At 38.3% G+C, this 12,934-nt stretch overlaps 1 protein-coding gene across 1 annotated transcript in view; it reads left to right on the top strand.

Moving 5' to 3' along the window:
- LOC123316998 (mitoguardin) overlaps positions 1 to 12,934 on the top strand; it is a 36,606-nt gene that overhangs the window by 7,347 nt on the left and 16,325 nt on the right. The window contains exon 2 of the mRNA XM_044903334.1: positions 1,274 to 1,513. Within this exon, the coding sequence (XP_044759269.1) occupies positions 1,274 to 1,513 (240 nt within the window). The remainder of the gene's footprint in view (positions 1 to 1,273; positions 1,514 to 12,934) is intronic.

The following is a 12,934-nucleotide window of genomic DNA, read 5'->3' as shown; positions in this document are numbered from 1 at the left end:
AAAGAGTTTTTTGCATCGTATAGTCACTGGTGACGAAAAATGGATTCACTACGATAATGCAAAGAAGAGAAAGTCATGGGTTAAGCCCGGCGAACCATCAACATCGACAGCTAAGCCGAATATTCATGGAAAAAAACTCATGCTGTGTATTTGGTGGAATCAGCTTGGTGTCGTGTATTATGAATTGCTGAAACCAAGCGAAACCATTACTGGAGTTCTCTACCGAACACATTTGATGAGATTGAGTCGGGCACTTAAGGAAAAACGCGCCCATTACTACTCCAGACACGACAAAATTATTCTTTTACACGATAATGCTCGTCCACATGTTGCGGCGCAGGTAAAAACATACTTGGAAACACTCAACTGGGAAGTTTTACCCCACCCGCCGTATTCACCAGACTTAGCCCCTTCTGATTATCACCTGTTCCGGTCGATGGCACATGGTCTGTCTGAGCAGCGCTTCACATCATATGAAGACACCAAAAATTGGGTAGATTTGTGGATAGCGTCAAAAGATGAAGAGTTTTTTCGACGGGGTATCCGAATGTTGCCAGAAAGATGGGGAAAAGTAGTGGCAAATGATGGAAAATACTTTGAATAAAACGTAATGTACTTTTCCTTTAGAATAAATTCCTAATTTTTTATAAAAAACCGCGGAAACTTATTTGTACACCTAATACTTTTCTCGATTTTAGCCTGAAGAAGGCCCAATAAAAGAGCCGAAACGTTGCTGAAGGAATAGCATTCTTTGTTTTTGTTCCTTGACCGATACCATCAATTTCATCATACTATGTTTGCTTTATTTGTTTTCGGAGTTTTAGAGCCATATATTGTAGATCTGCTCTTATGAATATGGAAACACCTCCACCTCGCGATGATCTACAATCATACACCCCACAGTAGCCCTGTATACTGTATAAATTTTTGTCCTTTTCACTGAGCCATGTTTCGGTTAAAATAATTTTCCTCAGTTTCCCCTTTTTTATTAAGAATTCACTTCATGTGAAATGCCAGTATCATATCACTGATGATTAACTCCCACAGGATTTGGTTAAATACCTGTTTCACATCACATCTCTGAAGGAGGTAATATTGATTGGTTAGAGCGAACCGTTTGAAAACAAATTCCATAATGCCTCGTCTTATGCAATGTTTATCATAATACTGAAAAAAGTTTAACTAAAACAAAATTTTGTGTCTTCCATTGATTAATAAGTTTTCACTGCAAATGGAAGTTCCATTTTTGATTTTGAGTTTATTTGATTTTCAGGTCCGTTGGCTGTTCTGGGTCCTGAAGAAGCTAGTTTCTGTAGAGATTTGCATAACCTTCTGGAATCGGCAATTGAATTACAAAATACATCAGAGATGCTATTTCTAGACGAACGTTCGGTGCTTTTCAGAGGAGAATCTACACCAGTACCTGGCCAGGATGCGGATATTTCTGGTGGTGAAAGTTTTGCGTCTGCTCAAGATATGGTCGCAGATTTGAGAGAATTTGAAGATTTCTCAGGTGAGTTATTTTGATTTTTTTTGTAATTCTGGAATATTCATCATTTTGAATATGGAGAATATTGCTCCTGTATTTTCTCTCATGAAACAATGAATAATTGTTCAAGTTTGTTGTAATTTTGATTCATTTATATGTAATTTTATAGGGAGTTATTTATCGGAGTATGCTGCAAAACTGTTTTGGAATAAGTTCAATTATTTGCAACTCGATAATATTAAACAATGAAATTGATTTGAATCTTATTGTGATTTGTATTGGGAGGCAAGATTCATTTTAAATAAAAGATAATTTTTAATTAATTGGCATAGACCAACGGCATATTTATATGTATCTCAACCAATGTTACCGTCATCAAGGTAGAGTAGAGTCTGACCATGGCTTCGGTCATTTTTGACTTCGTCAATACTCTCACCTCGATGGAGACCTTTTTTGAATTGATTGTTCACTCAAAATGACTTAAGAATCAATGAGACGAAAACTAGTATAATTATATTTCAAGCCAGTAAAATCATGGAAAAAACGTCAGAAATTGATATAAATGGGCAAACATTCGAAATAGCAGGAGATACAAATTTTTTGGGAGTCATAATTGACGAGTTTCTGAAATGGCCAACGCAATATTGACTATATACTCTACAAACTGAATCAGGTGTGCTATGTTTTGAGGGTAATATTATGTGGAAGGAAGTGTAAAGAAAATTTTATATTATGCAAACTATGAATCATTAATTAGATATGGAATAATTTTTTGGGTATTAGTTCATCTGTGCAATCTGTCTTTGTAAATCAAAAACGTGTTATTAGTCTGCTACTGAATATGAAGTTAAGAGAACCATGTAGAGAAAAATTCAAGGAATTAGGGATATTTACAATCTATGGTTTCTATATCCATGAATGTCTTTTATTTCTATATAAAAACAAAAATGAATTTTTAGTAAATAATACAAATGTGACATACACAATAAAATCTGTAAACATTTATTACCCACAGCATAGACTATCTATCTATCATACATGTGCATAAGAATATTCCATTAGTTACCCAGAAATCTAAAAATAATAGAGAACTGTGAACAATTCAAGAACAAAAACAAAAAGTTCTTAATTATCTTAGAGCCACATTCACTCTCTGAATATTTTGTATGATTTATGTATTGTGGCACTATTTCATTTAATGTCTTCTTGTATGGTCACCTTTATGAAAAGCATATCTGAAATATGCTGCCAAAGATAGCCGACCAAATCTCCGGAAACACCAGAACGCTAACGCCAGTGGCGTACAGACTGATTCAGTTTGCATCATAAGTTTTCTATGTATAATGGGAGACACAGTTCAATTATTATAAGTAAATTGAAGACTCGAATCTTCAATCGTTGTCTTTTCAGATTGAATCGGACACATTGGAATTTCTACCCTCCACTTTCAATATCCTATTTCATAGTAAATTGAGATTCTTGCATCATAAAAATTATACAAATAAATGATTAAGAAAATTGACTTCGGATGTGGATCCTGGGTTGAACTTTCAACCCTTAACATTAAAAATTCGTATTTCATTGGAAAACGTGAATCCTCGCATCATAAAAATTATAGTAAATATTTCTTAGGGCAATAGCATCAAACAGCCATCAACCGAGAGAAACCGGATTGCAGTTATGGAAAATCGGTAGAAACGTTTATTTCCGAAAATATTTTTAAATAATCCGCATATGCCAGAGCATGACATCTCAAGTTATTCAGCACGTCCTCGATATACAGAATGTACACAGCAGAGGACCTAGATTTGATCCCTGTGATACTCCAGATTCCAGGATATATTTTTTTGAACTAAAACCGTTGTAAAAAACGTAACTTATCCTGCCTTTCAAATATGAGTTTCGGACATCCTGGAGTAAAACCAAACGATGACAGCTTATGCACAAGAATAGGATGATCCACGGTATCGAATGCTCGACTAAAGTCCGTATATAGCACATCCACCTGACCCCCCTCGTCCAAGGACAAACTGAGAAAATGTCATCAGATTTGTAATGGTAGATCTCGCTCTCATGAAACCGTGCTACCAAGCATATGTGTATGGCTGTATCCCGTGATGCACTCTGACATAAAGTTCCTCCTCGAATATTTTACTCAGTATAGATATTGGTCTATAGTTTTCTATCCGCGAAGGATAACCTTTTTTTAATACAAGAATCGTCCGCGACATCTTCCATTTTTTGGAAAAAGTGAAGGTCCTCAAACATATTTATAATCAATCACAAAGGCTTCGCAATTGCCAAACGGTAGACCGCAACGAAGAAAGATGGTGTCATATCATCCCCAACAGACATTTTGCTCTTAAAATCCACCATGTCAGGAATAGGCTCTGACTCCGAGGCATCCAACAAAACGAGAGATGAACAAGAAAAAGTAGTGTCCCCAAGAATCTCATTCAAGGCATCCTTAGGGGATCCACATGATTTATCACCATTAACAAGCAATCGCGGTATTCTTGTTTCATCATGCTGAATGATCAGATCTTATACGTTCCTGCATCTCAACCAAAAAGTCGTTGAATGCTGCCGCTATCTGAGATTTAATCAAGGATCGTAATCTTTTGAAATCAGAGTGGTACCTAAGGTCCCCTATTAAAAGCCACCTGGATCTTTAAAATGTCTCCAGTTTCAAGTTGCGCTTTATGTCGTCGGTGAACCAGCCAAGGTAACGTCCAACCTTTGATTCATCTTTCTTTTGCGGCACATTCTGTTCAATACATTCAAATAATTCATTATAAAACCATTCCAGCTGTATCTACGTTTTAAAATTTGATCCAAGTTAATGGCCTCTATAGAAGACCTCAAACGATCAGAGTTTAAAAGGAGTGTGATGGAATATTTCCAGTACTTCTGCATAAAGGAATGCAGGAAATTCTTGCCCATCTTCCATAACCAGAAGCTTCTTAGCTTATACCTAGTAAATGGAGAAGGACAAAAGTTTAAAAAAATCTAAAGGTGTCAGGTCTGTGGAACGTGGCCATTCAATTGGTCCTTTTCTACCAATCTATTTCCCTTTGTAATGATCAGTGAGATATTGCCTCACTGGATGAAAGTAATGAGGTAGATCACCATCTATTTAGAAGTGATTGAGGTCTTCTTTTAAATGCATAAGGATGGAAATATGATTTTAAATTTAAAGAGGCAATGGCTCATATATCATTTCTTAGAGGAAACGATTGGTAGAAAAGGGCTGATTGAATGGAGAGCACGCCCTCCGCACTTGACACCTTTAGATTTTTTCCTCCAGGTTCATTCAAAGTCAGTTGTGTATAAAACACCCCGAGATGTAGAAGAATTGCCGTCAAGTATGGGCCGAATTTGAAATTGTTATATTTTTGCCTACAAAATAATGGACAACATTTTGAAAATCCTTGATAGTGAAAAAATTCCAATTATTTTCATTCGTTTTATTGCAATTCTTGTTATCGTAACTATTCCACTCGCTTTTCTGTTGGAAGCACTAACAAGGTCAAGTGTTAGTCATAAATGAAAAGTCAATCGAATTACCTTTAAAACAAGGTGTCACAGAACCCCCATTAAAGAGTTTAAGGGTTGCCGTCATCGCGCTCACAGGGTTGATACTAATTGATTAGAACCAACCGTAGAATATGTGCCCCTAACGAACCAAAGTTTACCCCTTTTTGCATTTTTTTTTTCATTTTGCATCAGATTTTAAGGGTGGTACCTTTAAGGCGAAGAGCTCGAATCTAGCGCCAAAATTAAAAATGGCGATCACCGCATGGACCAAGATAAAAATTTTACACCTTTAATTTATAAATAGTTTCTAAGAGATATGGCGATGCTCATCTACAACAAGTTTACCATGCCCAAATGAAGAACCGAGTGCAGAAAACAGGGGAAAATCTCCAGGAGTTCGAAGCTGATGTGGCGAGATTAGTCAAGGTGCCTTATCCATCTGCTCCAGATAGCTTCCTAGAACAGCTATCAATCCAGATATACGTGGATGGGATAAGGGATAGTGAAATACAACAAGCCCTGAGACTAGCACGCCCTAGAACCATAGATGATGCCTTAGCCCAGGCTTTGGAAATCGAGGCAGCGAAGCAAGCGTCGCATAGAGGGCACCTTCGTGTAAGACAAGAGCAAGAAGAAGTCCGCAGAACATCGCTTGCTAGGAAAAAGGATGCTGTGTGCTGGAACTGCAACACAGGGAGGCATTTGAAAGAGCTACAGCTGGGAAACTAAAAGGAGTCGCTGTGGTAGACACTGGCTCGATCAAAACCATTGGGTGTCCCCAGAATTTCGGCCATTGTTCGCTCCTGGAAGAAAGGATAGATTTAAAGCGGACCGCCGTAATCGAAGACGACTGGCTACCTGAGGAAATTCACAGAGCACAAAAGGAAGATAACGACTTGAAAGTAATCCTGAGTTGGAAGAAGAGCGGTAGACGACCTACTTGGGAAGAAGTATCCAGACTGAGCCAGAATATAAAGTCTTATTGGGAACAATGGGAAACGTTGAGGATTGATGGAGGTCTTCTAAAACGTTGTTGGGAAAATGAAGATGGAACTGAGCAGACTTCAGTTGGTTGTGCCGAAGAGCCGTGTAACAGACATTTATTTATTTATTTACATAACTGGAACCCCAACAGGATAAACCCAATACCAGGGATTCACTACAAATTTAACTTACATAAAATTAACAATATCGTGAAACATGGTAATATAAATATGAAATGAAGGTCTATACTAGCACCATATATAAAAAATTTAATTACCTAATTTCAATATTTTGACAAATACTGCATCAGTCTCCGCTTGAATTCGGACAAGGACAAATTAAACAAATCAATTTTGCCAACATGCCAATTGTAAAAACGAGTTATTCTCAAATAAATGGAGTTATAATAAAGAGAGGTCCTAGCCTGTGGTACAAAAAATAAGTGTCTTCGACGACCACTGAAAGAGCGTGCATTAAAATGAATATTCTCTATCAACGGGAAATCAAAACAATCATTCAAAATACGATACAAAAATATTTGATCGAACATTACTCTTCTATTTTCCAGGCTCACCATTTTATACAATTGAAGTCTATATTCATAAGTGTAGTCTTGTCTACTACCATAACGGTAAAGCAAACTTTTTGTGAATTTACTTTGTACTTTTTCCAATTTATCGCTATATTTATGATAGAAGGGACTCCAAATCGGTGTTACATATTCCAAATTGCTACGTACGTAGCTGAAATATAGAGTCTTGACTGTTTCCACATTTTTGAACGCCTTAGAAATCCTCAAAACGAAACCTAGCATCTTAAAACTCTTAGAGACTACACTGTCTATGTGAAACTCAAATGACTGCTTCGAATCATAAACACTCCGAGGTCCCTCACACATCTCACCTCCACCACAATTACTCCATCAATGTGTAGGGGAAATGCCATAACGTTAGTATTTTTAGTAAATCTTATATGCTTACATTTCCCAATATTGAGTGTTAAATATCGTTTCGAGCAGAATACAGAAAACCTGTCAAGATCCTCACGAAATCCAGTGACATCATCCAAACTTACAATCCACTTATACATTTTGAGATCGTCAGCATAGATTTCGAAATAAACATGTAAAAAACAAGTTGACACATCGTCGATAAAAACATTAAAAAGAAGTGGACCCAAATGCGATCCTTGTACCACTCCTGATGTGACCTCGTGAACTGTGGACGAGAATGCGTCCACAACAACATACTGACATCTATCCGACAAGTAAGATTCAATCCACAGCAATAGATTCCCTGAAACCCCAAAATCTGCTAATATGCCTAACAATGTTCCGTGATGAATCTTATCGAAGGCCTTGGCGAAGTTCGTATACACAGCATCCACCTGAGTACCTTGATCCAGATTTTTTGAGATGAAATCAACATATGGGGCCAAGTTAGTAAGAACTGACCTTCCCTTGAAAAATCCATGCTGCTTCACGCTGAGCTTCCCTCCTAGTGATCGAAAAAGAAAGTCTGCTATGATTGACTCGAATATTTTCCCAAAATGACTCAGAACAGAGACCGGTCGGTAATTGGACACAATATCTTTTCTACCACCTTTATGAACACGAGTAATTTTAGCAATTTTCCATTTACTGGGAAAAATTCCGGTGAGAATAGACTGATTGAACATCATCTGTAGCGGCAAGTCTAGAGAATTGGCACAAGATTTTATGAATACAGGATGAATTGAATCCGGTCCAGGTCCCTTATTGAGTTTTAGCTCGCTTATCTTTTTCAATATAACCTCCCTCTGAATAAAATCAATGTTGATGTTATCGAAATTATTCGTGTTTTTGTTATTTTTATAGATGATCGGTTTATTGGGATCATCAAAAACACCTGCGAAGTATTCACCGAACGCATTAACAACATCTTGGCCGTTATCATATACCTTATCTTCATGAGTCATCGAACTAGGAATCCGCCCGTCTCTTCTACTCTCCGCAATATATGACCAGAAGTTCTTTGGATTTTTAGATATATTATTTTCGATGTGTGCTATATAATCAGAGTAATCTCTTTCAATCAGTTTCTTACATTGTTTACGAAGAACAGAAAAATAAGCATAGTCATCAGTTTTACGGAATTTTTTAAACTTTTTATAAGCTTTAATTTTTTCTTTTGTTAACTTAATTGATGCAGTGGAAAACCAACAGGGAAAACCCCCGGGTCTCATAGATCTCCTCGGGACATACTTCTCTATCACATGATAGAATACTATAAAAAGTAGCAACATTAGTATTTACATTTTCACTGTTCATAATCTTCTTCCAATCTACGGTTGAAAGTTCATTGTTTATTTCGGAATAATTAGCATTAAAGAATTTGAACGTTGACATAAAGTTTTTCGGTTTATGCTTATTTATGCTAAGGTTAACACTTATATCTAAGGCAGGATGATGTGGGTCTTCACTCACGAGTGGAGATGAAGAATGCGATATATGGATGTCAATATTAGGAGCCAAAATCAAGTCCAATATTCTCCCATTTTTATTGAGATTACCGTTAAACTGTACTAACGAGTTGTACGCTGTGAAGTTCCGGAAGAAGGTGTACGAGTCTCTCTGCACATCATCACAAACAAGCTCCCTACTCAAATCCGCATGCCAGGAAAAAAGTGGCAGGTTGAAGTCACCAATGAGGAGGAAAATGTCATCGGCATGATTCTCCATGAAGACGGTCACAGCGTCAAAGTAGACCGCATAATCTTGAGAAGTTGTATCTGGAGGGATGTAACATACACCAATAAATAGGCTTCTATTTCCACCGAGCCTAATCTTGACCCAAACGTCCTCAACCATGGTCAAATGACAGACCTCCGTCACCTGCGCGCACTGAAGGCATTCAGCAACGCCAATGAATACTCCACCTCCGTCTTTTTTAATACTGCCCGTATCACATCTGTCTTTCCGATACACTTTATAATTCCTACACATAAATTCCGAACTGCTAATAGTCGATCTGAGCCACGATTCCGTAACACATATCACCTCCGCAGTGCTATTCCATGATGAATTAAGAAATTCTGTCGTTTTAGTCCTCAGTCCTCGACAATTTTGGTAAGATATGTAAAGTCAAATTAAAAGCCATTCCCGATAATGTAAACGAACTATACCGAAAAATAACTACCAAAAGGAATCACGCACTACTCCTTTGGCAACTTGTTCAGCTCAGCTTCAAAAACAATGCGAAAAATCCTCGAGGAATCAGTTCTCCTCACCATCAGCCTGCCATCCTGGACCCAACAATATTTGTAATTGTTGTGTCTACAAAACTGCCGAGTTGACTTGAATAGTTTTCTATAATAGGGGGACAGACTTTCATTAACGTATATGGTCTCTTCAACCCCATCAAAACCAATATCGCTCGTTTTGATTTTCTGTTTATCTCCCCTATATGCTCGCAAAAACTCATCTCTGTAAGACTTATTCTTGAAGTCAATCACGATAGGTCTTGTCCCCAAATTAACTTTTGGCATATAGTGAATTCTATAGCAGCCCTCTATAAAATTTCCCACATTTGGAATACCAAGCTTTGAGGCGATTTTTTCCACAATAGTTAGTATATTTTCATTTTTTCTTTCCGGTATTCCGATGACATCTAGGTTTTTCGACTTGAGCTGTTGTTGTAAAATAATTAACTCTCGCCTTATGCCCGTATTCTCATCCACAAGAGTCTTGAGCTCAGCATCGTGCTTATGCAGCTTCGAGTTGATGTCCACAAAGATTGCCATCTTCAGCTCAAAATCATCTATCTTGTTCCCATAAAAGTTCAATGAATCCATGAACTTCGCCTGCTGACTTGTGATAGTAGTCAAATCGGACATAATTTCATCGAGTTTGATATCAATATTATTGTTATGATTATTACGTGGCACCTCCTTATCACCTGTGCAGCAACCGTCACACACCCATTTCATGCCTCCCCCGCGTCCGGACGTCCTCAACACATCCGAAGGAATCCCCAGGCAATTCAGATGTGCTTCATTAACGCACAAAAAACATCGAACAGCCGGCTTACTTCTGCTCACCGGTGTACCACATGACAAACAATTCGCTGGCATGTTGAATTCTGTGAATTCACAATCCAAACTCAAGAAAATATTTAATTGTTATTTATGATTTATGTCCAAGTTCCTACACCGATCGGAAAAATATTTTCCACTATAAAACTGCCGATACTTAGTCACACCTTCTATAACTTTGGGAATTTATCACGTTAACAAACACCCAAAATCGATCGAAAACACGAGAGAGCCACGAAATCAACCTCGATTCATATGTTTCACGATACACAGACATTCTGACCAGACTACATAATGGAACTTCAGGTGGACATTTCGGGATAACTAAGACGTGGGAAAAACTTAGGCAGCGATTTTATTGGCTAAATTGTAAGAAGGACGTTAATGATTGGTGTAGAAGATGCAAGGTTTGTGCTGCTGCTAACGGATCTTATGGTAAAGGAAAAGCACCAATGAAGCAATATAACGTCGGATCCCCCATGGAACGAGTAGCTATCGACATCGCTGGCCCCTTTCCCGAAACAGACCATGGAAACAAGTACATTTTGGTAGCAATGGATTATTTCACAAAATGGGTGGAAGCCTTCGGTATTCCTAACCAAAACTGGTCAAAGAATGCTTCTGCAGATTTGGAATACCTCTAGAGCTGCATGTGATCAAGGCCGAAATTTTGAATCGAAGTTATTCCAAGAAGTATGCAGAAAATTGGGGATTCACAAAACAAGGACTACACCTCTTCATCCACAATCAGACGGCATGGTCGAACGAATGAATCGGACCATGGAAAAACATCTAGCCAAAGTTGTTTCTGATCACCAGCGGGACTGGGATGAATATTCGGTTCAAGAATCTACCAAGGAAACTCCATCCAGTATAATGTTCGGCCGAGAAGTAAGGCTGCCTTGTGACCTGGAGTTTGGATGTAAGCCTGGAGAAGAAGTAGCTGGGGAGGACTACGTTAGTAAATTAAGAAATAAGCTGGATTACATTCATGACAAGGTGCGCAATCAAATGCAGCAAGCAAGTGACCGAATGAAAATGCGCTACGACATCATCAAGGCTATTGAACGTGGATTCAAGATCTGGTGTGGCTACATAATCCACAAAGGAGGAAAGGTTTTTCTCCGAAGCTGCAGAGACAGAGGGAGGGACTGTATGAAGTAATCAAGAGGATAAATGATGTAGTTTACAGGATAAGGAATCTCTCCAGAGGAAGAACCTTTCAACCGGTTAGCCCCGTACGCGCAGGACGAAGAAGAGGTACGTCTTGTGGAAACTCCGATGCAAGGTAGAAGCGATTACCAGAGGTTTATGGATTGCTATGGTGAGACACGCGTTGCACGGTTCGGCGTCACACAGGAAGTCTGAGGAATACTCTCTCTCTCATTGTGTAGCGAAGGAAATTCGTATGAGCAAAGCAATAGCAAGAGTATTCAGAAATAAATTTTGACGGCAGAAAGAACTATTGCGACAGCAGCCAAGAATCGGAAAAGCTTCGAAATTGAAGGTCGGTTCATTTATTACCAAGTCACCAAGCAACATTCCCATCAGAAGCCAATCTCTGGACGACACTGCATTGCTTGAAAGAAGACCTTCAACGCTTTGGTTAGGAAATTAGCTGTTCCCAAGCTCGGTTGTGGATTGGACCAGCTGAATTGTCGGGTTGTGCGAAGCATGCTGGAGGTGGTATTTCAGGAGACTGGTATACGGATCCTAGTATGCAATTTCAACCCGAAGCAAACCAAGGAGCCTAGAAAAACTGTGGATTGCTACTTCCATCAGAAAGGCTACTGTAAGAATGGTGATGAGTGCAGGTTTCGCCACGGTCCTCGGAGTAATTCACGAAATCTGTTCTGGGACAGAACAGGCTTAAGAAGGGGACAGTGTAACCAGTCCGGCCCTGGCGGTCGGATCTTTCGAGAAGGATCGCGGCCGCTTTATTCTGGAACGACCGCGAAGGCACGAAAATGTTTCCGGCGCCTATATAAGCCCAGCGGAGGAGCAGATAGTTTAGTACAGATATCTACGTACTTAAGTACACCAATTATATGCAAAGAGCAGGTTTAAAATATAAGTATACTTATGTATATGATAAATTGTCATTGTACTGGGCTGTCCCAAATCTTGGAAACTAGAAGAGCTAGAGCAAAACCAATGATACGTTTCTTAGTTCTTTTTCAGAGAAACAAAGAATGGGGAAAACCGTAGCCTCCTAAGATCCTCCGTTGAGATTTTGACGATTTCGAAAAGTTCTCATAACTTTTTCGTCTTTGAAGTTACAGAGCGGAAACTTGAACATTTTACAGGCCCTTATTTACGTAGAATCCAATGACGAGCACCAAATATTTTTTTCATTACGAAACATTAGGCGAACTTTCGTTTTTTTAAATGCAAACTTTCATTGAATTTATTTTTGAATTGGAAAAAAAGGTTCTGTCAGTAGAATCTACGTATAAAAGTGACTAAGAAGGTTAAGTTTCAGATTTGTAACTTCAAACACAAAAAAGTTATGAGAACTTTTCGAAATCGTCATAATACCAATTTTTGTTTATAACTCAAAATCTAGAAATGATAGACCGGTTCTATTTTCAGATTTGGATTAGTCATGAAAGAAGAGCTATAGTTCTAGAGATCCCCTCAGTAGACAACGAATTTTGCCCACCCTGTACAATGGATTTCTTTGAGATGATTTCTATAATTCTCAGAGCTTTTCAACACTTTGCATTTGTTTTTTTACTGAAATTGATTACTTTGATTTACGTATTCATAGGTAACGTAGAAGTTTCAGTATAAAATAGAGTGATCTTATCCGAACTGATTACGTCGACTAAATTCTTATGTGCATAACTACAA

Source organism: Coccinella septempunctata, chromosome 7, assembly GCF_907165205.1.
Source record: "Coccinella septempunctata chromosome 7, icCocSept1.1, whole genome shotgun sequence".
Classification (NCBI taxonomy): Eukaryota; Metazoa; Arthropoda; class Insecta; order Coleoptera; family Coccinellidae; genus Coccinella; species Coccinella septempunctata.
This window is presented reverse-complemented; position numbering and strand designations above follow the sequence as displayed.